General features: G+C 45.6%; 2 protein-coding genes across 2 annotated transcripts in view; one reads left to right on the top strand and one right to left on the bottom strand.

Moving 5' to 3' along the window:
* Window positions 1-7,483: 7,483 nt before the first annotated feature.
* On the top strand, window positions 7,484-17,001 carry ZGRF1 (zinc finger GRF-type containing 1). The gene is made up of 15 exons (XM_078863526.1): window positions 7,484-7,552; window positions 7,743-7,881; window positions 8,404-8,521; window positions 9,151-9,296; window positions 9,595-9,741; window positions 9,914-10,028; window positions 10,739-10,974; window positions 12,524-12,683; window positions 13,036-13,113; window positions 14,019-14,166; window positions 15,065-15,192; window positions 15,621-15,744; window positions 16,120-16,296; window positions 16,584-16,718; window positions 16,990-17,001. Exons 1-15 carry the CDS (start codon window positions 7,484-7,486, stop codon window positions 16,999-17,001), a joined length of 1,932 nt encoding a protein of 643 aa, XP_078719652.1.
* An 8,677-nt stretch (window positions 17,002-25,678) lies between these two features.
* LOC144936452 (prostasin-like) overlaps window positions 25,679-27,239 on the bottom strand; it is a 52,992-nt gene continuing 51,431 nt past the window's right edge. The window contains exons 7-8 of the mRNA XM_078863512.1: window positions 26,619-26,764; window positions 25,679-25,840 (exon numbers count right to left, since the gene is read on the bottom strand). Coding sequence (XP_078719638.1) covers window positions 25,679-25,840; window positions 26,619-26,764 — 308 coding nt within the window. The remainder of the gene's footprint in view (window positions 25,841-26,618; window positions 26,765-27,239) is intronic.

Here is a 27,239-nt window from a genome sequence, read left to right as displayed (position 1 = left end):
ACTACAACAAGAGCCAACTCATCTAGATCCACAGTCTTCCCAGGACTCAGACTTGGTGCACAGGACGGTCCCAGCTGATGGCAAAGTTTTTAGGAACGAGACCACAATACAAGACTCCCAGCCAATGGTGGACTTTGATGTGTTCTCCGCATGGGCAAGTGAGCTGGGGGCGGGCGACAGCCAGCCTGGCACATTCTCCGAAGATGCAAGTGTACAGCCAGCCAAGCCACTACCTGAGCATCACCGTGCTGCTCAGTGGCCTGCAACATACAGTCCAGTCTCTGTAACTGAGTTGTTGGCTTCAGATGAGAGCTCTGCTGCTGTCAATGGGGTTGGCATCCATGCAGTGCTCACTGACTTGTCTGGCTTTCTGAGTACGACCATGGAGCCGTGCAATATTGATGATGAGATGAGGTCTGCGCACTACGTGCCGAGCAAGGTGCGCAGTGTGTGTGGTATAGGTGGAAGTGATGGTGGCGAAGATGACGGGGCTGGTAGCAAGGGGGTCGATTATGTTTGTAACATGAAGGCTAGTAACTCCGATAGCATCATTTACGAAGACTGCTTTATCGACAAAGCACCCGTGAGTCCTGTTGAGATTTCCCAGAAGAGAGGCAAGCCCATTGCTCTCCTACGGGCGACGGAAACCAATGCAAGCCAGAGCCAGACCTCTGTGGACACCATGGACATTTCACTGAGCTTGGAGGAGCAAGATGAACAAGTGGAGGAGGCGACGGAGGTGATGCATGGGGCTTGCATTCAAAGAGAACGCCTTCCACGGTGGAGTTCTCCAAACTTCTCTGTGGCTGAGCCAGGGGCTGTGGGGCATAGCGGCTGTGTTGGGCAGCAGGCGCACAGCTCACAGGGCAGTGTAACCACGTGGAGTGGTCGAGAGTCCTGCTTGGATGCTGATAGGAGTAGACAATGGGAGCACGGAATTGAGAGTCCAGGCCGGGGCCTTGTAGCACAGAGTCCAGAGCGGCATGGTGCAGAGAAGAGTGGTTTTAGTGAGGAGAGAGAGGACAGTCAGGAAGGTGTCTTGGTGGAAACCTTGGCTGGGTTTGACAGTTGCCTTGTGGAATGCAGCCGATCAGGGAGGTGTGCTCCATTGGAACGCGATGCTCTTGGCTGGAAAATCGTCGAACAGAGCCCTGTGAGTGTTAGAGACATAGAGGACAAGTTTGAGGGAGGTGAGATTAAGCGCTCGAGGGGAAACATCCATCGTGAAAGTAGAGGGGAGGGTGGTATTAACCACTCTGTGTTCACGGGAGGAAGCAACCATGATGAGACGTTTAGAGACATTTGTTTTCCACACCCACCGGTAGTCAAAGGCAGGACTACACGTCAGCCTTGCCTGGAAGAAGATACAATACACGAGTCGTATAATGTGCAGGGAGGTGCTCATAGTGAATCGTTTGTAGAGTGTGGCATTGTCGAGAAAGTGCTCACAGCAGGCAGCTGTTATTCTCTTCAGGAAGGAGTAATTCTGCTGGAAACATATAAAGAAGTCAGCCTTTCACAGTCGACTGCTATGGAAAGAAGCATATGTGATCAAACATTTGAAGAAGTAAACGTGTCGTCAGTGATTCAGCATCAGACTCAGGCACAGTGCAATGGTTCACACGCAAGCTTTAAACAAGGAAACTTCTCATGTTCAACATTTGTAGGAGATAGCATTTCATATTCAGTGTTTATAGAAGGTGGCAATCTAAGCCAAACAAATGCCAGAACTGGCACTCAGCATCTGCAGTATATTCAAGACAGTATTCCCTATCGAACAGTCACCACAGGCAGCAGGCAGCCATGGCCATTTAATGCAAGCAGTTGCCAGCATCTATTTATTAAAGGCAGCAATCATAACCCAGATTTTGGACGTTATGATCGTCGAAAGTTTGTGGAAGGCACTAGTGTGCACCCGTTGTCTACTCAAGGCAGCGGTCAGCATGAGGTGTTCACCAGCCATAATGCTGAAGACCTGGCGTGTATAGACATCAAGAGAGCAGGAGGAAAAGGTGGAGGAGGAAGAGAAGGAGAGGGAAGAAGTGGAGTAAGCGGAGTAGAGGAAGGAGGTGGAAGAGTAGAGGGAGGAGGCAGAGGGAGAGGAGGAGGGCGAGTCCATGAAGGTAGCACAGTCAAGCAGAAGCAAGATCGAGACTGCTGGGAGAAGGCAGCGGAAGGAGGCAGGATATCTCAACCCCCCCCTGCCACCAATGCTTTTGTGAGTTCTCGGGGCTGGGGACAGCCACATGGTAGCCAGGACAAGGGCTCCAGTGCCTCAACCTCAATTCATGTTCAGGGCTGTTGACTTGATTGAACAGAGTGCTATCTCTACCCTGGTTGAATTCTCTGTGCTCCTTGTTACAACTAAAGGCAGAAAATGTCGCTGCCGTTTACTGTAAATATATTGGTCATCTTTAATACTTACATATTTATACAAATGTCTGAGGCTAATAGATTCGCACTATGTCACCCTTCAGATTATCATGGTTCAGTGTTAATTCCAAAATCTTACAGAGCCAGACTCCGGTAACTTTAGGAACCAGACTTTAGGATTCTTAGGACTTAGTGTTTGGTTTGGGTTTGTGTCTTGTTGACTCATATTTTTATGCTTAGAGGTCGGATGAGGCCAGTTTGCTACGCCTTCTAAGAAAGCACCTTGCGTACCAATAATGACCCTTTCACTTCCCACTTGTGTTCGATGTAACTCACCCTTAAAGTAACCATTATCTACTCACCCACACCCTTTCTAAAAAGTTATTCATTATCACAATAATTCAGGGTCCTGATTACATTTAAAAATGGATTCCTGTAGGGACTCTATAGGGACTGGTTAGACAATGTTAGTTTGATGGACACGAAATTATGTTAGAATCAAACTGAGTCTCTCTCCCCGTGTCCCTCCCACTGCTCTTCGGGCTGCTGTGCCAGGTTTCCTCTCTGCAGCACTGCCAGCCGCAGCATGTGGTGAGCAGCCAGGATGTGTTCCGTGACCCTGAGGGGCTCACACCAATCCACGTATTTGAGCATTTCACTCATCCCGAGTGTTTGTCTCCGAATAAGAAGGCAGATCCTGCTCAATGCTTTATGGCTCAGAGGCAACAGCAGGACATACTTGCAAGTGGCTCATCGGATTTTGAAATGTCACGGGATTTTGGAGCTTCCACATTACTACCTACACCATGCCTACCAATTGGGACACAATCCTCCCATGGACCCTCTTACAAACCCAGCTCAATTCAGATCCCTGGCTCGGGGTTAAACTCGGGGAGCTGGGAGTCCCCTGAGACTGGGACTTGGCAGCCTACACCCCATGTGATAGACAGGAGTTTGGAAGGGCAAGAGGTTGTGGGTGGATCGGGCAGGAGGCAGCACCCAGGAGAGGGGGCAACAACACGGAGGCAACGGGGACAGGAGGAACCTGCGGGAAAAAGCGGCAGCAGCAGATGGGACAAGTATCACGACTCCTCCCTGGAGCATCTCATCGGAGCAGGGTGTGTATGTCCTTGTTGAATATCATCTACCTTTGGCATTCTTATATTCATTTTGGTCTTCTGCCAAACAATCTCTGCTCGATTGCCTACTTCAGCAAGCCATTCTCTCTACATCTTCCACATGTATGCTGATGATGTCTAACTTTACATTTCTGTCTCCACCATTGACTCCAAAGCCATGGAAGTGCCTTGGCACTTCATCCGATATAACATTTGGGATGAGTTTAAACTTAAGCTAAATTGAAAGATTTGCATCACTCTGGACTCAATGCCTTAAACCTCCTGGCCTCATTTTATTGGCTTCCTATCCATGTGTGAATGTGGACAAAAAGATCCTTGTCCTCGCATTTAAATCCTCCATACCTCTGCAGCCCTCACTAACCCTGCATCCTAGCCTGCTTCCTCTGTTTCTGAGATGTACTGCTGCATCATTGTAGGCTACTATTTTTAAATCCTTTATATTAAGTTCGCTTGCTTGCTTAGGACCGTGCAAATCTTTCGGTCGTTTTTTAACCCACTTCCCGTGATCCAATCGAGCTGACATTTTCCACACAGACTCGTTGTGCGTGACAATTAAATTTCATGAAAATTTTTTTCAAAAATTTTACACTTTTTAGGACAAAAAATATTATATTTAATTACCAATTGCTTAATGGTGCAATGCAATCATCTGACCCATAGGTGGCAGCCATCTCAAGCCAGAGGACGAGAGGACTCTAGCCGCCACGCATATAAAGGATTTATAGTGAAAAACTTTGTTTTTACGGGTTATACTTGTTAGCCACTAAACCCCCACCGTCTAGAAATTCCTTACCAGGAAACTTTGCCAATCTCTACCCAAAATGTCCTTTTCAACCGTGCTTTCTGACCCTCTTAATTTATTTTACCTCCTTTCCTTGCTCGGTCTGTCACATTCCCTCCCATTTTCCTTTCACACCACAGCCAAAGCAGTCCTAAACTCTTATGTTTAATCTCGTGCAGAGAAGGCTGCTTTCAGTTTGAACCATCCATCAGTGACGGCCTCGCCATGGGTGATGGTGACGACGATGATGATGGTGGTGATGGAGATGAGCTGGACTTTGAACTGGAGTTCAATGTCTCAGCGGAGCCTACCCCGGGCTTCAACGAGTACAGCGCTGAGAGCGGCGTTTTAGATTGGCCGTCACCGAGCAACCTGTCTCTACAACAACAGTGCTTTCCTAATGATGCTGTTGTCATGGTGAGTGGAAATGGACAACTGGGAGGGGTTGGGGTGGGGAGGAGAGAAAGGGTTAATGATAGAAATCAGATAGGGGTGGAGTTAGACAAATACATTATTGATAATGTGACAGGCGGGGATATAGGTAGAGTTAGGGATGGGTTGAGGATTATAAATGTGGTTCTGAGGATATCTTCATAGGTATAGTTATGGATAGGGTTCACGGTAGTCTGTTAGACAGTTGTAAGGGTTAGAGGATAAGGGTAAGGATAGGGGTAAAATAGGAATAGAATTATCATTAGGGTTAAATAATATACCTTGATTTGAAGCTTTCGTGACTGCAGGAATCCATACTCTTTGGTTCTTTCGGTAAAGTCACGTAGGTATAAAATAAAATAAATCACGTCGTTTCGGGCGCAACACAAACATCCGTCATCAAGTGGTGAAAGCATGGTCTGCTGCTGAGGCAGACTGTTTTAATAGGTTTGAAATGGGTGTAGCCCAATGGTAAAAAAGAAGTGGCCGGGGCTAGTGATGTTAATGGGAGAAATTAGCATGTAACTGTAAGATAGGAGGAGAGCGGCCTCCTCGACGAGGGCACGGCAGTGGCTATGTTACTGTGAGCGATTAGCATGAAATAACAGCTGACATAGGTAGGATGGAAACATCACAGTCAGTTAATACTTTACCTGGTTAATAACGTCCTTCCAGTGATTGCTCAGTTTGTACCCATCTCGGTTGAAGTTGTGTCTGTTTATATATCTGGATGGCTTCATGAACAAATCTCTGAAGGTAGCCGGTAGGTTTGCAGAGTACCTCCGTCTTGGAAAAATCTATTTCGTGTGAGCCCACTGCAACGGCAGAGGTATTGGTCCTACCGTGTTTCAGATCTGCCTTGTGTTCACGAACGCGGTCCGAGACATGTCGTTTCGTTTCCCCAATGTAACTGCTGCCACAACCACAACTCAGTTTGTAGACACTAGGGTATTGAATATCAGGAATCACATCCTTTACAGATGGGATTAAATCACGGATTTTGTGTACTATGTTGAAACTAACCTGGATCCTGTGTTTGTTTAAGATTTTGGAAATCTTTTTGGTAACGCCTGCTATGTATGGCAAAGTGATGGTTTTGGTTGGATCCTGGGGGAGACAACTTTTTTAAAAGCCTCCAAAAATCATAAGCCAATCCTGTAGAGCACAATCCATTGCTAGAGTACTGACTGCAGTGCAGTGCTAAACTAAGACTGGCACATGACGTATCTGCTTTGTATGGAGATACAGCTAACCACAAGTCAGCGCTGTCAGAACTGCAATTCTTGATTTGTAAAGAAATCACTCTTCCAGTTTCTCTGGGTCCCCTCCCCAGAAAACCCCTATTATATGCAGGACTAGATTTAACAACACACAATGGTTTGCTCAGAAACAGCAAAAATGCATGACTCCCATCATGCCTTTATATATGTGTCATGCGACCACCACAATTGGCCACCATGCTGATTTGAGCAGGAAATCATTTTGGCTTGACTTTAACAGTCTTAATTGTATAGCTGGTATGCCTTCATTGAATATGTATGTATGTAGAACTTTTTCGCACCATACATATCCACCGTGCTAGTCGGAGGTGCGGGATAATTGTATATTGGATATCTATATATATAAAAGGGAAATTTGTGAATATGTGTGTCTGTTCGAAATGTTTAGCATACTTCCCAACATGCAACAAACTTGAAATTTGGCATGTGAGTAGCTTCCAGACTGTACACAATGCAAAAAGTATAAAAATAGACTTTTGTATTTTGGGGGGGGGGGGGGGAGCGCAATAATGGATATATTTTGCACGGCAGGTGAGCGATGACGTCACATCTGTGATGTCACCCGCATGCGGCAGCATTACGCAGTGTGCTTGCTGACGTCACGCATCCCACCCTCCGCGAAGGCCGTGTATTAATCCAAGACAAGAATCCAAGTCCCGGGCGAAGCCGGGTAGTAAAGCTAGTTGTGTTATTATTGGGTAATATTGTAATTTATAACTTATGTTATAGATTGTCAAGGTGTAGCTGGGCAAGCCTTGCTAACAAGTCCCAGTGATAACGATAATCCGTGTGTCATGTCCACAGGAGGAGCGGCGAAGCTGCACTCTCATTGGCCCATCTCCGGCTGAGCGCAGAGCGCTGATTGGCCGCCGCCTGGGGTCCTCACTGGCCTGGTCACGGCCATCTGTGGTGGTGTGTGGCAGCCGCCCTACAGGGTCTGGGGTCCTCGCACGTTGTCCGGAGTCCAGCAGGCAGGTGTGGAGACACCCATGGGCAAAGTGGATGTGGGCAGAAAGCTACAAAAGATAGAGATCCTGTTTTAAACTCCTGGCTCTGGGCGTGTTTTTAGGGGAATCATAATAGCTGCATTTGGTGCTTAATGGCTGCATCGGCCGTGTCAGCTTCCTAATGTTTGTTTTTGTGCTCTACAATCCCAGGGATTTGGGTTCAATTACCAGCCATGGATAACATCAGCGTCAAGTGATATATTGGAACCTGTCCTAAGCCTTCCTTAGGTTGACTCAGCTTTAAATGACTAACTGCTGCGGTTTGTCAACATCTATGGGAAGACAGACAACTATGCATGGTATTGACCACACCACCCCATTATGTGCTATTGGCTTAATTTGTGCTCACTAGCAACGTGTTTGTTAGGTGAACTTGGACTTACTAGTTACCAGTGGTGCTAACATGGGGCTCTGGCGGAGACTCATGAAACACGCTACTTGGCAGTTATAGGCAGTCGACCTCCAACAACGATGGGAGGCAAAGGAGCCGATGCTCACATTCCTGGGCAGAGCACCAGGTGGCTAAAGCACAGCAAGTTGGTACATTGGGGAGCAAAGGCGGTGTATCTCAGTTATATCCATAACACCTGGGTCTATGATGTGACCTGCCAGCAAGCCTTCAACACTTCACATGGCTTCTAAGTACACATAGCCTGACACAAACGCTTCGCCCGAGACAATGTCACGCCGCTTGGTAGCGAATGTCAACTTTTTTTGTATGTGGACACAGGCCGTGCGCTTATCAGAGCTGCGTTTTCCATCCATGGAGAGTGTCCTGAGGCAGCCGACTCTCAAACGAAAGATCATCATTCCTGTGTCTTTCTCCAGCCCTGCTGCATACAAAGACACCCTCTCGTCTGCCATCATAGGTAGACAATTCACCGCACGTACTAAAATTCCCTGCCCAGCTATGCACACACATTCATTATCCAGCCTCACCCTCATGTACACACTCACACTTCACTATCCAATCTCACCTATTTATGCAGGGAGGGAGATGCGATCTTTCTCTCTTGCAAATTAGTATAAATATGTGTAATGTAGGGCCCTATATGAAAAGCTTTAAATTTAAGAAACCCATCCCTCTTTGGGAAGTTTATAGATCTGTTTCTGTGAGTCCCGGTCGCAATAGATCCACATGCACAATCATCTCACTTATCATAATCATTGCAATCATCACAATCATGACGTCCAGCAGTTGACTGAATTGGTATACATGCACAACGTTTCTTGTGGAAAAATTGTATACATGCACAAAGTATATATGCACAAAGTTTTAGTGGAGAAAGTTCCACCATGTAATGTGCTAAAACTGCACATAATCGGTAAGCAGTAATGGGTTACGAAAGGCTGCTTTTCAGAATGCCCCTGTGGGCACCGTGTCCCCACAGAACACCTCAATTTGATTCTGCATGACACGGCCTCTCGCCTTCACCGCAAGAAGATAGGGGGCCCGGGCAGTCGCGGAAGGCACGTGTCTCTGTATAGAAACTGTCGACTCTTCCGCCGGTGAGTGAGTTCCCAGATGAGGATGGCTGCATCTTCATTCTAAATTTTCAAATCCACCACTTTTCTAAGATTCAGGTTTTCATTGCCAATATTTGTATTTATAATTTATTTTTGGATTAGCATACTGTGCTTCGAACCCAGCGTCCCATGTTCAATTTTCACTCACGGCCAACATGATTGTCGAATATCTGACCGGTGGCTTAACCCAAAAATGTATTATAAACCACCACTTTAAATGATGATGAAACCTATTACAACAGGACTGCGTGCAGGCTGGAAACAATTATAAATAACATAAAGGTGTGCACAAGCAACAGGAAGGCATCACTCCCATCATGCCTTGCATATGTCATGTGAGCCCCATATTGCATGCACAATGCTCTCAGTCTTGTCTAAGCCATCAACTAAGGAGAGCTGAACATGTGGTCGTATTTAAAGTCTTTTTGAGTTGGTGGGCTAAACATGAATGCAGCTGTTGATGATTTTGTTGCTACTGCTTCTACTGCTGCTAATAATAATGTTTATGCTGCTGATGATGATCATGATTCTGCTAATAATTTTGATAATGACGGTGATTATGATGATAACGAAAATTGTAATGATAATGGTGATTATTTTAATCCACACAGGAGTGTATCGGAAGGCTTTGGGGGTCGGACCCTGGTTCAGCGATTCCGAAAAAAAAAATTCGTGACAGAAGAGATGAATTCCGGAATTAAGAGGAAACTTTTCCTGCTGCTCAACCGCAAGGAGAATCACAGCAGCTACAGCAAGGGTATGTGAGTGCCTGTGAATCACTTTGTGTGTGTGGAGAGCAATGTTGTAGTGGTTTAGCACACTGCACTACTAACCCGGCGATCTGCTTTCGACAGTAACATAATTAAATCGGTCCTAGACCTCAGCAATAAATGAGTATTTGGTGCAGTGTGTAAACATCAGCAATGGGGAAATAAATGCAGCTTGGCCTGGTGCTAGCCACACCACCCGCTCGTGTACAAATCGGCCTTCATGAGTGGCTGTTTGTGTAGCTTCGTGTGACTGTATGTGTGGCTGTGTTTGTATGTGTGCTGTAGATGACCTCTGGGTCATTTCCACGGATGCCGGGTTCCCTCCTGCCAGCGTCATGGTAGTGTGCAGTGTGTTCTACGGCCCGTCGGCCTCAGGCGAGCTGGAGGTGTCCCCCTTGAGGGAACACACGTCAAGCACGTGGCCACAGAATGGTACCCACACTCACAGCGACATCGAGACACGAAACTCACAGTAGCATAGATATAGCACGAAGAGTGACACATTGGCATAAAGACACAGTGTTTTAGGGAAACAATACTCACAATGACAAAGACACGACACTCAAACTGTGCATGTATGCATGTCTTGTGTGCGTGTGTGTAGCGACTGTGCATGCGATTCACGTGTGCAACGCCAGCTGGGAGCTAAGCTGCCTGCGGAACATCCGCGAAAACGTGGAGGTGTCCACCTTGCCCATCCTGCCTCTGATGCTTAGCCTGTGCGTGTACACAAACACTGACACGTACATATGCAACTGTTGAAAACAGCTGGGTTCGTGGCTCAGTGGTCGAGCGAGCAGCTCGCATTTGAAGGTTGCGAGTTTCAATCCTGATTGGGGGTTGACTCAGCAGATCATTCTTCCCTCTGGGGTAGATAAAATAACTAGCACAACTTATGCCGTGCCCCCCAGTCCCCAGCTGCTCTGGATCCACAATCCATGGCATTGGTTGTGAAGTTGAAACTAGAAGGGTTTGCTAAGAATCACTGGTTGACTTCGGGAGGCCTTAATCCAGCATGTGGGTGATGATGATTAAGACGATGATTAAGGTGATGATGGGATTGATTACGTTTATGACCACGGTCATGATGACAATGATGATTACGATCACGACGATGATGATGATGACAACAATTATGATTATGATGACGACGATGATGACATTTATTACAATGAGGTTCGAGAAACGTTCCAGGGGGTAGAGGGTGGTCCTGAAAATTAAATTTCTTTGAATAGGGCCCAACATTATATGTATTTTATCTGGTAAATGTCAACAAATAAAAATGTTCGAGGGAGTGATTATCACCTCCCTCCCCTTTGGATCCAACACTAATCACGATGATGACAATGTTGACGATGATTATGGTCATTATGACAACAATTAAAATGATGTTCAACTGCAATGATACCCTGCCCCGCTCCCCACTCAGTGAGGGCTCACAGGAACGGAGCGTGAAATCTCGCCGAACTGGCTTCCGTCCCCCGCTCGCCCTGGCTCCGCCTGCGCATGGCAGTTGGGTCGACCCGGCCCAGACATGGCCCAGGGAACTGGCGGAGCGAACCATTGCGGAGCGGGGGCTCAACGGGGAGCAGGGTGACGTGCTGAGGAGAGTGGCCCACATGATACAAGCTGGGGCTGAGACGGCCGGGGTCACCATAGTGCAAGGTAGGAGTGACTTTGATAATGCTCATGATGATAATTGTGACCATGAAGACAACTGAAATGACGATCGGTGTGATGGTCAGGTGGCTCAGTGGTAGAGCGATCAGAAAGGTTACAAGTACAATTCTGGTTGGGGGTTAACTCAGCACATCATTCTTATGGGGTGATAAAATGAGTACAGGCATACCTCTTATAGCACTCAGGACGCCTTGGTAAACGGAACGCTATATGAAATAGCACTATAGGAGGTCGTTATAACATGGTCCCTATGCAGATTTGTTACTGACAGCTCAATTTTTTTACTTATGAGCTTTATATGAGGGCTTCATTGGGGTATCGGTCATCGCCTTAATAATTCTACTGTACACATGATAAATGTATTAACCCCACCATAAGAACGTAACATTCCCATCAATTGTACAGGGCTGTAAACATGAGATGAGCACCACATCAATGCTCACATTCTGGGAGTTTCTTCAATTCAGTTCCTCAAGAAACTTACAGTATATGCAGTGAAAGTTGGACATCATGCCAAACTACACGTGGTACAACCCTAAAACACATTGGAAAGACGTTACTGAATGTGATCATGGTGATAATATCAGAATATTGGATGTTAGGCTATTGCATCCTGGTGTCACCATCAAAATCTTCAAAAATGGAAAATTACTTACAAATGATTTCAGTGGGATTACTGTTGACAGCAACATCTAGTGGTAGATTAACCCTATTTACAGGCATGTGCTGAGTCATCTTGTCCCCCAGAGGAACAGCTGCAATTGGAGGTCTTTTTTTATAATGGTTGAGATAAGATGTGGTGTAAGGCATTTTGAGATGCTGAGGCATTTATTAAAGCGCCCTATACATGTGTAGTGAGTCCAACTGAGTCGCAGACGTCTTGGGAGTAACACTATTTATTACATCAACACGAACACAACATAACGTAAACTACACTCGGTGTTGAACGCCCATCTAACCACGCTACGGCAGAACTAGACACGGTTCCGTTATCCCGGTCCGGACCACAAGCTGGGTCCCAGACCACATGGCTAGAGGCTTCTTCAACCCGATGTGGATCTTCACTCCAACAGACACGAAGAATCCTGGGCCCCTCACGGGGCCCCGTTATATCGGCCCGGGCTGGGGCTGGCTCCGCCTCTCGCCCCGCCCACCTTCTGGATCTCTCGAGCTCTTTCCCGAAGGCTCCCGAGAGCTGCTGTGTACCACGTGACCACCCAGCGGCCCCCGTCCCCCGGTGGCCCCCCTCCAATATCATCCAGTCACGTGTCGGCAGGTCAACCAGCGTATCATGCCCCAACGTAACCCTCACCGGGAGCCCGCACCGCACACTGCACACGGTGTCCCCACGCTAACCAGCGCTCACCCAAGCCCCGCTAGGGCTGGTACTACGTCCAGTAACCGGGCTATACATAATGACAACACAACATCCGCTGTGGCCTCGCAGGCCCGGCAACACAGTGACATTCCCAGTCACTACACATGCAAAGACTTTTGTAATATTTATTATGCTGCTGTTGATGATGATGCGCAGGTGTGTTCGGGGCTGGAAAGAGCTTCATGCTGTCCTGCATTGTCATGTACCTGATCGGAGTCCTCCGGAGAGTCAAGCACGAGGCCGGAACCAAGAGGACTCCTCTCAGGGTCCTCATCTCAGCCGCCACCAATGTAGCAGTGGATCGTGTCCTGCTGGGGTCTCATTCACACACCACTTACACAGTAGATACTACATACACACAATACCATAATATATACCAGATATACAAGACCAATTAGCCCTTTACGATACAATATTATACCATATATATTACTTTTCAGCAATTATCTTTGTCAAAGTCCATATTTCTTACCCATATGTCATAGCAGGTAGTATATTAAATCTTTCATCTTTAGGCACAGTGCTATGACATCAGAGTATGGATTTTATCTCCACTGGCTCAGGATGCCAATGGAGTCAGGCTGAATTTGTTTTTACCCCTTATTATGCCAGTGTTTATTATTTGGTTGAGGTTCCCATGTAAATGAGACTATTCGTTCTCTCCAAAGGCTGCTAGATCTCGGCTTTGAAGAGTTTGTCCGTGTTGGGAGCATCAAGAAGATCGCCAAGCCCATCCTGCCCTTCAGGTGCATGTGCTTGAGTTGTCTGTGTGTTAGGGGGTTAAAGGCAAAAGGTTGTGGGGCGGTTGAGTGGTCAGTGCACTGCACTACGAATCTGACGAGCCAAGTTTGATTCACGCTCACGACCAACATTGGTCACGAATATCTGAACTGGTCCTGGGCCTCCCCAAGGTTAACTTGGCCTTAAATAAGTACCTTGTGCAGTATGTAAACCTCACAACTGGCGAGTCGAGGGTGGCCTTGTGTGCCATGTTGGCTTTAATATGTGCTCACAGCACTTGCCCAAACAATCTGTTAAGGTACGGGGGATCTTTGTTAGGGGGTTGTGTTTTTAAGTTTATATTAACATTGATGTGTATCTAAGTTAACAAATGTGTGTATAATGTGTGTTTGTAAAGTCGCCCTGTGTATGCAGATATGACAGTGCCAATTGTTGCCATTTGCTTCTGTATTTGTGTGTCAGTTTCTATATACGTATGTCAGTTTGTGTGTGGGTCTGTGTATTTGTGCTTCTATTTCTGTATAGCTCGTGTGTTTCTGTCCATCTCATGTTTGTCGCCATCTCGGTCATGGTGTGTTTCTCCATCTGTCAATAACTATCTGTTCATGTGTCTGTACATTTTCTCCATTTTATACTCCCTATCACTCCTTATCTCTACATGTATCCCTCTGTCTGCACATCTCTTGTCTCTCACTTCACCTCACCCTGTCTCTCCCTGGGTCATCATGGCTCCATTCTCTTAATATCTCCCTATCTCTGCCTGTCTCTGTCTCTCCCCATCTCTTCATATTTCCCCATCTCTCCCTGTCTATCTCTCTCTCTCCCTGTATTAATTTTAATCATCACTCCCTATCTCTCCCTGTGTCCTCTGACTTACCCCCTCTCCATTTGCTTTCTGTCTGCTTCCCAGCCTGCATGCTGGCTCCGGTAATGATAGTGACCAGCTGAGGGAGCTACAGTCCTTGCTAAAAGAGCAGCTCTCCCCGGCCGAGCGAGTGTTTGTCAAGCGCAGCATCGAGACGCACAAGCTGGGACGCAATCGCAATCTGCTGAAGGAGGTGGAGTCCAGACACCCACACATCACTGAAGTGTCTCTGTCTCTCCCTGTGTCTTTATTCACCTATGGCCAAATCAACCGGAATGCAGCCGATTTCTTCAGATATTGGAAGCTAACCAGTGTTGAGCCTGGTTATTACTTGTGATGAGAAAATACCTTTTCTTGGCCCAATTTTGTTTTTGTTCATCCAAAAGTTAGAAACACATCTCTATTGCCAATAATATCATCATATGGCCTTGTAATTACCTGCATACTGTTCCATCAGAGTGGGTACAGGCACGAACATCTAGTGGACTGTAAAGTGCTGGAACAATGGATGTATGAATGTGGGTCCATGTTCTTGACACCTCGACCTCCCGTGGAGCTGATCTGCCAACTTCCCATCAGCTTGTCATCTCGAATATGCACCAGTCATTCTTCCACTGGCAGTGATGGGCATATGCCTAGGACCCCATTCAAACCTACAATATCTTGGTGTTGAGTCGCTCTTAAAAGTTGCTAGCAATAATTTGACCATTGCTTGTAGCTTGGCTTTTGCATCATCACCCCTTCCTCCTGATGCCAAGGGGAAATGAGTGAGGATCAGAACTGTTATGGATATATTGGGTACACAGTCCAGAACTCCCTAGAAAACCTGTCTGACAGAAGAGATGTTTCAGCTAGCTGAGACCAAGCAGCAGGCCCACTCACCATCTACAACATCCCACGTCGGAGAATGAAGAGGCTTACTGTAGCCTCTGAACCTAATGCTCCAGACCCCCACCCCCAAAAATTATTTAGCACCATGCCCTAACAAATAGCTGGGGAGAACACTCCTTTAAATGTGTCTGTCCCTATTTATATGTTGGTATGTGTATCTGTATGTGCGCGTGTTTGTCTTGTCTCTGTGTGCATGTCAGGTGAGTGTAGTTGGCGCCACCTGTGCTTCCTGCCCATTCCCCAGCATGGGTGGTCTATGCTTCCCATTCGTCATTCTCGATGAGTGCAGCCAGATCACCGAGCCCATGTCCCTGCTGCCCATAGCACGGTGAATGCAGCCTACACACACACACACAGATACATAGATACACAGATACAGACAAATACAGACACAAGCACAGATTAATATAGACTAGTACCAGCAATGTTAAGATCATCCTCTGCGGAGGAATCTTCCGAAGGAAACAACGAGTTGGAAGCAGTCATCATCCAACACCAGCAGAAAGCGAATGAGCACTGCTCACATGCAGCTAAAAAACAGCAAGATGGCACAGTGGGGAAAACAGGTGCTGCATCTTTTGGTCATCTCAGTCGTTTAACCCATATCAGCTGGTTCTGTCCCATGACCTGCGAGTGAGCCTTCTACACTTCACTTGAAGGTCTCAAAGTGCACCTAGCCTGGCACAAGTGCTGGGGTGACGTCAATACCACTTAGCAGCAAATGGCAGCTGTTGTGTCTGTGTGCGAGTGCTGCAGGTTTGGCTGTGAGCGTCTCCTCCTGGTGGGCGACCCGCGGCAGCTGCCCCCCACGGTGCAGGGCTCTGAGCCGGAGCACGAGTCTGGCCTGGAGCAGACGCTATTCACTCGCCTCAAACACATGGTGACTCCTGGGTGTGTTTGAATGTGCATAGGTGCCTGCGTGTAAATGAGTGTGTAAAGGAGTTTGAGTGTATATGTATGAATGTAGAGGTATGTATATATGCGTACGTGTAAATGTGTACTCTCTTTTTAGCTGCAGTACACACTCAAACAAGGTGGCACAGTGGAGAACATAGTCAGTGCATCTGCCAATTACAACTCGCACAGAACTTGTCCCAACAATATGCGCAGGTTACACAGCAGATCTTTGTACTTGTCATCTTGGGTACGTACTTAGCTTTCAAGAGATTATCTTAAGGTGCTCGATGATGTGCTCATAACGATGATGCTGTTTGCAAGATCGTATCCCAACTTAAGCACTGTCTCGGTCCTCCAGGGACACCCCCTCGTGCAGCTCAGGACACAGTACCGCTGCCACCCGCACATCAGCCTGCTTGCCGCAAGCCTCTTCTACCAGGGGGAGCTCCGTGATGGCGTCGGGGTTGCCGAGCGGCCCAGTGCGGCCCCATGGCTCCCCACTCTCACCTTTCTCGATGTGCCGGGGCAGGAGAAGGTGAGAAGGAGGAGTCGGGAGACAGAGGAGTGAGGAGAGGCAGTATGAATACGGCATAATGTGGTAAGCAAGGAGTGGGTAGGAATATGATGGTGAGCGAGAAGAGGGATTAGGGTAAAAGGAAGGAGGAGAGAGAAATGCAGGAGGAAAGTATATGTGGAAAGAGAGAGGAAGTATGCAATGGACAGGAAATAGGAGGAGGGAGTGAGGAGGGGTAGAGTTATGAACTAGGAAGAGGGAACACAGTGATGCACTCTACTCTTCCCCTGGGCTCTCCATGCTGGCAGGTGGACACATGTGGGAGCTACTACAACAAAGCAGAGGTTGACGCTGCTGTCAAGTTGGTTGATGCCCTGGTTGAGAGCCGGGTAGAGCCTGAGGATATTGCTGTCATCACTCTCTACCGCGCCCAGGCGGCCAGGGTAGGGCAACCGCCCACCACATCCACACCTCCCACAAACACCCACGTGACCGTGCCATGGCTGACCGGTGCTGTACTCAAGAGCCCTCGTCTCACATTTGGAATGCGGCAATCATTGCCCTTCAGTATCATCTCTGTTTTTCTGAGATAGGTAATGTATTTGCCACTGCGTGAAAAGTCAACATCAAAACTATCATCACTTTTATACTCACAATTGGAGAAGAATGTTTTCGGATTGTCCATAAAGATAATCATGACGTGTTCAACAGCAGGCATTTCTTTGAAAGATCTGCCCTTGAGGATTATATTTCCCTGTCCCTAACACCATTATAAGCATAAAGATCATCACTACCACCATGGTCACTATTACCACGTTACTATACTCATAATTATCCACATGGTCATAAATGACACCACCTCCAACTCCACCACTACCATCAACATCACCACCTCCACTATAACCTCCACCGCCTCACTACCACTTGTTACTACCACCATCATCACCACGAAATATAACCACGACCACTACCTTCACTATTTTCACCAGCATAATCATCACCACTTCCATTATAACCATCACAACTCCCACTTTTCGCCACCTCCACTATTACCATCATCATAATGATCACCACCTCCTTCAACCATCGCCTCATACTTTCTCCACCTGATTGTAGTCATCCTCACGTGTGACATCTGTCTTCCCCCTACCCGCACGGTGTGGCGTGTAGGTGCACGAGTGTCTCGCGTCCCTCTCCGGCTCGCTGGCAGCCGTCCGTGTATGCACGGCGGACGCGTTCCAGGGTGGCGAGGTGCGCGTGTGCGTGCTCAGCATTGTCCGTTCACCTCGAGACTCGTCCTCCTCTTTCTCCTCATCATCATTCGTGGAATCGGAGCAGCGTGCATGCGTGGCTCTGACAAGGGCGCGTGGGAACCTGGTGGTGCTGGGTTGTGCTACGTCGCTTGGCAGGGGTGCCCTCTGGGGGCGGGTGCTCAAGCACTGCCAAGGTGCGTGTGTATATGCGATGCTTACAACAACGAGGAGTGCACCGAGCGGCTAAAACACAGCAAAGCAAATTAACATAGTGGGGGGAACCGGTGCTGCATCTGCCAGGCACCTCCTTCAGTCAAGCCATAACACCTGGTTCTGTCCAGTCACCTGCCAGCGAACCATCCACACTTTGTGATTGCTTCAAAATAAGTCTAGCCTGGCACAAGTGCTGTGGTGAAATCCCCGTCACTTAGTGGCATATGGCGGCTGCTTTGTGTGGAATGTGTGCAGATGTAGTATGTGCATAATGGTGGTACAGTGGCTAGCGCACTGCACTACCAACCCAGCCACCAGAGTGCGTTTCTCACTGATGGTCAATAACAATTAATATCTGATCCATTGTTGGTCGATGCAGCCTTAAATGAGTAGATGATGCAGTGTGTTAACAATGACTGGTAACAACGGCAGTTGGATGTGATGCTGGCCACATCACCCCCTCGTCCTCCGTGCCAGCATTCATAAATGCTTGCTAACAGCACTTACTCCAGCAGCATATTAAGGCTATAAGAGGGGTCTTTGTGTGTACGTGTGTGAGTGTATGCATGTGTCTGTGTGCAGGTGCGCATGAGCATGTGTGCGAGTGTGTGGATGGTTATTTCCACATCTGACCCACGGGCACCAATTGAAGATCTCTGATGTAAGAGATTCCATAACAATGGGTTGAATGATGCACATGAGTAGTGATTCAGGCGTATTTGATTGACTGCTCATGTCTCCAGAGCATGGAGCCGTGCTGAGTTCTCGGGAGTTCTCTGCTCAGCTCGATCACATCATTGCCGCACGTGGGTGCGGGGAGCCCGAAGGCTCCAGAGGATCAGAGGAGCCGCAGAAGAAACGGAGGAAACAAAATCCAAGCAAGGTGCGGCAGTAATGATCCTCTCTATTAATCTGCCAGCTCCACTTGCATTCATAAAGTATCTGTATACAAAACCGTGCCTGGAATGCACCCAATTTCATCAGGTGCTCGAAAGCTAAGCAGACTTGAGCCTGGATTGTGCTTGGCATGTATCAACACCATGGCAAGTTGTCAAAGGTGGCTATACAGCTGTGCTACATTATAGGCAGCAAATGGCAGTGCAACAAAATCAATAGTTGTACTTCTATGCTTTCACTAACCCACACTGACTGATATCATTTGGTGAAAATATCCACCAGGATCAGCACGTGAATCAGTCATGAGCCAGCAGCGAATTGACTAAAGGGCACCACAACTACAGTACATAGACCTTATCACAAGACACTGAGGCTTGTAGATCATAAGTGTGGGAGGTGAGGAGATGAAAAAGATGCAGTGGAGGTGGAAAGATCAAGGTAATGTAAAAAAAAAATTTATCTTATGAAAGCTTCACTGATTCAAGATGTTTTCAGGAGCGTTTGGCATGAGGGTTTTTGGCCAATTCCATAAATGAGTTACATGTGGGAGAATAGCAGATTACCCATACAGATGTGGAAATCATTTTCGAACTCTACCATCTGGCCACCTAAAAGCCCGTTGTATTTAGGAATTTCACAATTATGCGTGATCTACCAACCATTCCCTAGAGTGCTGGATCAAAGGCGTCCGGCACTATGACCAGCCAGCAACAATGCAGATGAGATGAGAGCAAGTAGGCACTGGTAGAGAGAAATATCATGAATGTGTAGAAGACGAAAAGTCTTGAACCTAGACTTGAGAAGGGGGACAAACTGGGCCGTGCGGACAGGCAGAGGGAGTAAGTTTCAGACTCCGACAGTAGCAAAAGAGTAGCGACCACCCATTGTAAGTCCACTAACGCTTCATTGGGTGAAGGTTGACTGATATTGCAGCAGAATGCCATGTCTTTTGGAGTTAACGGCATGGGGAGGGGAGTAGAGCATATTGAAGTGGGAGAGGTAGGTGTAGATGATAAGTAGGGGATGTTAATGAAAGTGAGATTTTAGAGATCAAGAGAGACCTAAGCCAGTGGACCAGGTGACTGGGCAGTTCGTGGCTGGCTCGTCGGGCTGATCATCAGAATAATGTGTCTAGGTGATGATGTTGATAGCTTGCGATAGTGCATAATAGGTTAATTATTAAGTTGTGAGGATGACTGGGAGGTTGATTATATATATGGAAATCAGGAGGTTAATGGTTGTCATGGTGATGATATTTAATGGCGTGTTTGTTGCGGCCAGTCGCCCCAGGCCTCCAGGAAGCAGCCTCAACCCGGGGATGTGGATTTGCTGGGATCGGACTGGGAATCGGGCGATGAAAAGCTGGCCCCAGAAAATGATCTCAACAAAAGTCAGGGTCGCCCACAGCGTCGCAGAATCGTCGACCTCGGCTCAGAGTCTTCGGACGAAGAGTGAATCAGTTCACAGTCTCAGTTCCTGAGTTCATAGTTACAAGGAGTTCCCGAGGCCAGTGAAGAGTTTTACGGTCTCAACTGATTCTTGTAAATTATTTTTATATGCAGATTCCAGGCTTCACAGCTTGGCAAGGAAGACACCTGGCCAGAGCCAAAATACCAAACGTTATCAAAAACTAGGCATGTCTTAATTCTAAATTTGAAGCTTTCGTGACTGCAAGGATTCATACTCTTTGGTTTTTTCGGTAAAGTCACGTAGGTAAAAAATAAAATAAATGAAAACTAAATTAAATCACGACGTTTTGGGTCCAACACAACCGTCCGTCATCAGGTGGGAAAGCATGGCCTACTGCTGATGCAGACTGTTTTAAAGGCCTACTGCTGATGCAGACTGCATCCTTTAAAACAGTCTGCATCAGCAGTAGGCCATGCTTTCCCACCTGATGACGGATGCTTGTGTTGTGCCCGAAACGTCGTGATTTAATTTAGTTTTATTTTATTTTTTACCTATGTGACTTTACCAAAAAAAACAAAGAGTAGGCATGTCTTGCATGGAAGACCTTGGATTATAAACATGAAAAGTATACTCTAATGAAATTGGCGGAAGGTAAAAAGTGTTGGTTGAGGTGTGGCATCAACAGCTTTGGCCATGATGACATCTTGATCTTTTTTCGTGAAAACATTGGAAGATAAAATAAAAACCAAGTACAGAATAACTAAAACATCCCAAACATTAAATGTACCTGACATGAATCACAGCAGAATAAAGCAATATTTTATATTAATAATTGTACTAAAATACAAAATAATTATTTATCAAGCTGTTCTATTCTTCCAACATAAATTGAGTTGATCATTTAGAGATAAACTCTTCCATAGGAATGTGGAATGTTCACCACTCTGGGCTGCCAATGGACAAGAGTGCCACTTAATTTTGATAATACGCTTTAGCTTGTTTTAAATTAACAATGTGTGTTTTTATTTATTGTGCGTTAATGTTTGAGTGTAAAAGCCTAATAAACAAGTGTTTGTATTATTTAAAATGTATCTGTAGTGCTTTTTCTTTCAAGCTACCAAACGCCTGAGTGATTTCAGAAAGGATGGCCTGGCATTCTAGCCGAATCGCACCTCCGATTAGCAGAGGTGTGGACTCGAGTCATGTGACTTGGACTCGAGTCAGACTCGAGTCATGAATTTGATGACTTGCGACTCGACTTGGACTTGCATAACAATGACTTTGTCCCACCTATGAGATGTGGACTCGAGTCATGTGACTTGGACTCGAGTCAGACTCGAGTCATGAATTTGATGACTTGCGACTCGACTTGGACTTGCATAACAATGACTTTGTCCCACCTCTGCCGATTAGCCCGGTTAGTTACGTACGATGCGAACGAAATTCAACAATCCTTGACTTATGAATAGTTAGGCAGGTAGGGAGCTGTCCATGGAAGGCCACTTACTGAGCTGGGTTAGTCCTTACCTCATTCAATCTCATTCTTACCTTTATTCATTCTTATTCAGTCACAACTCTGATTCTTTCTCATTTTTACCTCGGTCACTAATTCCTCATTTGTTACTGAATTATATCACCTCTCGTTGCCTTAATCGCCCATTCTTATATTTCCAACCTAAATCAATTATTTCTCTTATTCTATCCATATTTCGTGTACTTTTTATTGATTCTCATTCTTACCTTATTACATCACCAATACCTTTCATTCATTCTTGCATCATGGAATCATTCATTCTCTTCAGCACCTCCCGCAAGGTTTTCTTGATGCTGTTCTATGATTTTCTGCAGGGCCAGCCGTTGCTAGAGATGCCTGTTGCTCGGCTAAAGGTCCGAGCAGCAAGATGAGAAACATTTGGATGATACCGTCCCTTCCACATTGGCACAGACCTCTGGAGTCCTGCTAGCTCTATGTGATAGAATTATAAACACTATAAAACACAAACGATACACACACGCACGTAAAGATGTAACACACTCGAACGAGTCCACACGCACTCAAAAACACTCGTGGCAAATGAACGCAACGTCACAAATTACTTTGCAAACACATACCTGTAAACCCATTATCAGTGCCCTATCTTATTACAGACCAATTCAGAACTTATTGGTCACCCCGTGTCCTTATAAATCTCAACGTTCATCCTACAAAGTCCCATCACAAGCGAGAAACACAAATAGACAACAAATGTTTGCCCGTATTGAAACGGCTGTACGCCGTATGGACCCGAATTTCCATGTTACAAGAATACGGGTAAACCGTATGGGTCGATAGGTTTGTGCCATGTGATAGAATTATAAAAAAAAAACTTTAAAAAACACGTAAGTAAACACGCAACACACTCGATAAATTACACGCGCACTCTCAAAAAACACTCGTGGCAAATGGATGCAACGTCACAAATAACTTTACAACAAAATAGCTGGACGCGAACTCTTGCCGCAAGTCCCGGCTCAAAGGGCACCGAGCGGCCATAGCAGCGGCTGTATTGCATGGGGGGTTGTTCTCCTGGTACCAGCTGATGGGCCGGTGCCGTGAGAGCGGCGACAATCCACAAAGATCCCCACCCCCCGTCTATTGGCTTGTTGGGGTCAAGTGCTGTTCGCGAGCAGCGCATATAAAGGCCGGCAAACAATCCGTAGCAAAGACAAAAAAAACTAATTAACATCCATATTCTTGGTTCTTTCGGTAAAGTCACGTAGAAGGGAAATAATCAGTGGCGGCTCCTGCAAAATCTCTCAGGGGGGGCAAATGTCTGGATGATTGATAAGGATAAGGTCCACCCATGCAATGGATAAATTAACAGCTTAAGCATGTAAAGGCAACTTCACTTCTTTAATATTAATGAAAAATAAAGTGACTCTTACAATACATCTTGTTTGTTTCTATACTCACTATTAAAACAAACCACTCAAGTTTCTTTTATTAAAGATTCCACTAGGTGGCAACAAATGATATTGTTGGATGAAACGTGCTTACGTATGATGACGTAAGCACGTATGATGACGTAAGCACGTTAGGGCGAGCCCTCCCGGAAGCCATAGAGAATGCATTGCAGCGCCCCCGTTCGAAAAAAAACATCTTTGAATGTAAGTCTATGGGACCACTCGGGGCGATTCTCAGCTGGAGGGAAATCGCCCAAAAAGAGGCGGTACTCCACAGAACGTAGCATGACGCTGATTGGACTATATCCAGAGGCACAGTGACAGCTAGCGTGACTCTGTGGTTGAATGACATTGGTGGTGCGTCGCCCAATCGCCCTAATGAAGAAACCGCCCCTGGAAATAATACAATAATATTAACATTATTTTATTATTTCCCTTCTACGTGACTTTACCGAAAGAACCAAGAATATGAATCCCTGCAGTCACGAAAGCTTTAAATCAAGATTAACATCCGTTGGGATATTCATGTGGAGACAAGCAAGTGATCGGAGCAAAGATGAGTGTATTGTAATATGTGACACGTGGAAGCGCTGGTAATTTTTATTTAATACAATAGTACAATGATTGAAGGTTGTGTCTATAAAGATGAATGGTGTCAAGCTCGTCCAAGACATAATGCGATCGAGTGGACTGATGGATTATGTCCAGCTGAAGCAATGGGTGGTGTGTAGCAGTGTATGTAGAAAGTGCATTCTACAAATAACTGTCCATAGCCTCCAATCCTCCAGATAATTGAGTATCTGAATTATTGAAATGTATAGACAACAACATCCTTTTTGATAATTGTAGAATTCGTTTATTGAAATTCATATCAACCCATTACATGACATTGATTATCACACCAGAAATTATATAAAAAAAAATTTAAAACAGAATTAAAAGGTCACGGTGACTTTAACGAAAGAACCAAAGAATATGAATAAGTCACGGTTATCAATTATCTAGCCACTGCTGGATGAAGGCCTCTCCAAGCCATCCATCATTGTCCTGCAATGAAGACTTAGGCCCAGAACTTGCACACACGAGCCAATTTTATTGCTACATTTTGTGCAGTGGATTTTCTGGAGGTCATATCACTTCATATGGCTGCCAGTCTGTATGTATGTACGTATGTTGAACTTATTTCGGACCGTACGTAGTCAACAGTGCTAATCGGAGTCTGTCATGTCTCAACCACCAGCCGTCATCCCTTCTAGCGACGTTCCCTGTCCAAGTCCACTTATTTTTAAGAGTCAATTTGACGTTCATTTGTTTTCAAATCAATGTTCCTTTTACTTTCAGTTTAATTTTAAGCATGCACCTCTCCATGCTTCGTTGCGCATTTTCAGCTTTTTTCAAATCTCTTCATCAATGTCAATGTTTATAATGTACAAATAATATCCGCTCATGAATAAAGTCTCTTCTCTAAGGCACTTATGGTACTGCTCAATATTAAATTAGTTTTCCCAAAAGTACTCCAATAGACTCTCGTCTGCCTCTGTTTATGTTTGCGGATTTATGTTTGTGGATTTTTATCCTTATCTCACTTCGCTTCTAATATGTATATTCTATTTTAATACGATATCAACGTAGCTATTTCATTTTTGCAAACAGTTAACGTTTTTAAAGCTTGTATTGATTTATTTTGGACTTATTTTGTGTATTTATAGTAAGCTTACAAAGCATCGCCGATTAGCATGGTTGGCTATGTACAGTGAAAAATAATTAAAACATACATACGAAGCATATATATTGACAAACATACCAGTTGCTATTAATTATAAAGATTAAAACAATACCCCCTCTCCCTCCATAAAATGAAATAATCTGATTAATTAACCATCTGGGTATACATTCAGCTCCTCATCCTTATATCTAACGTGTGTATTATATCAATCTCAATAGGTCAAGAATTGTGGACGTCATCATTACCAACCATATCACCACCATATAAAATGTCTAAAACCACGTATTGATGCTTCATCATTTATCCTGTAGTTTTTGATCCACTTAGTTCAGTTTATTGAACTAATGCCCATTTTTAGATATTATTTCATAGGAATGTTACTCCAACCTTATTTACACCAACACAGAAAATGTATTCACCTAGCATCTCTCCTGTACAGCAATGTTGTTTTAAATGTATTCCATATAGGCCAAATAGAAAAGTAGGAAATTTATTTTGCCATTATCCGTTGTACATTCATTTAAGTGGCTTGTAAATAATAGTTAATAATTGTTCTTAAATCAGTCATCGCATAAACATTTTGTTATGAGACAACCTAAAAACACCTCTTCCTCATTATTTTCTTCTGTATACGTCTTTCACAGCATATTCAATGCAATCACAGATGCTTTACAAATTCATATTATATTACATTGCAATGCACTGTGATAGGTTCACCTATCTGCAGTCTTAACAATGAGTACAGGAGAGCCGATACGTGGAAGGGTTTCATTATCTCTCAATGTGGTGGTTCAAAACTTAGTGTAATTATTAAAATATTGTGTACATTGCCATAAATGTGGACAATGTTTTGTTACCCAATGGTATTATCAGATAGTAATTTCAAATTAATGTACACATAGCTGTTATTTATTCTGACTGTATTGGAGACTTGTTAAAATACAACACTGAAAACTGAGCCTCACAGGCCTGTGTACTGCTTGATCCACTTCAGGAGCTTGCTCGTTTTGGTGTAGACGGCAGGTTTCATGGGCCGTGCGCACCCATTGCCCCAGCTGGTGACGCCGCTCAAATACCAGGTCCCATCCGTGCCCTGGCAGGTGAGTGGGCCCCCTGAATCTCCCTGCAGCCGGCGACAGAGATACGATGAGCTTAGCACAACTATCGCCTTTATTACATGTGGAGTATTGTTTTTAATGCATAACCATCATCCACAATAACACATTCCTGCGGAGGGAGCTGGTAGGAACGTTGGGTTGCTCGGTCAATGGCCAGGGTCAACGGCGGCGTGGTGTATTCCGCAAATATGCCCGACTGTGAGGGCGGGCACAAGCCGGCGTGAGTAAGTTAAACGTTGAGTTTTATAAAGGCACCACGGGGTGACCAGCCCCTCCCCACCCAGCTCCACCCCTCCCACCCAGCCCCACCCCAACCTCCCCACCCAACCCCTCCCCACACTCCTCACCCAGCCCCTCCCCACCCTCCCCACCCAGCCCCTCCCTACCCTACCCTCCCCACCCAGCCCCTCCCTCCCCACCCAGCCCCTCCCTGCACGACGGACGGACGGTCACAATAATCCCGTGAGCTGGTGTAACCAAGAGGTTCCTACCAGTATTAGGGGTAACTGTTTACTTTTTCAATGAACTCAATGAAAGTATTAGCATCAGATCGTATATTTTTTTCGCAAGACGAGCATATCTTATCGATTAATTTAACTAAGCTTTAATGGAAACTCAATTATGATTAATGACTCGGGTATATATTAAGATCAATTTACAAACTAAATTGGTAGTTATGCGTATTGTATTTGCATCCTCAAATGCTGTCTAATTTTCTATTAAGCACAGAATACATGTGGATGTTAAGTCACCATTAATGTGTTACATCTGACGTGCACTCACTTGGCATGCACTTATGCCTCCAGCCGGATGTCCAATGCAGATCATCCTCGTTGTGATTGACTTCCCATTCATCTTGTCTGATGAGCAGCCACTGTGGCTGAACACGTCCATTGGAGCATCCAACAGCTCATAATACACTCCATAATCTGCACAAAATAAGATGCTTTACGTGAGTTAAAGCTTGGTGTTTACATTGCATACTTTTAGCTCTTATTTCTGTTACAGCTTCAGTCAGGAATTAACAACTGGGATATCTCTGCCATGTATGCCAACTGCTCCGTATAAGTGGAAAAGGCAGTTATCACACCAGTTTTATGGTTTGTGTAACACACTGCATGGGTTATTAGCAGCTGGTAGGGCGAACCCTTTATCTCCACACTCAATTGACCCGGCCCCAGAACCATTAAACTCGCACAAGAGTGGACTCCAAATCGAGATGCACTCGATAGGCTCGCTGACATGCCACCTCTTCATGTACCCTAAGCAATACCTTGTCTGAGCCCTGGGATACTCTTGGATACTCAGAGGACTTTACCTCAACATAATTTAGAGATGTCTGAAGATCACTCTTCCGAGTATGGAGCCTTACCGTGTCAGTTATTGGTGATATGTAAAATTTAC

This window comes from Lampetra fluviatilis, chromosome 1, assembly GCF_964198595.1.
Source record: "Lampetra fluviatilis chromosome 1, kcLamFluv1.1, whole genome shotgun sequence".
Classification (NCBI taxonomy): domain Eukaryota; kingdom Metazoa; phylum Chordata; class Hyperoartia; order Petromyzontiformes; family Petromyzontidae; genus Lampetra; species Lampetra fluviatilis.
Note: the sequence above shows the minus strand (reverse complement) of the source record. Positions and strands in the feature narration are given on the sequence as shown.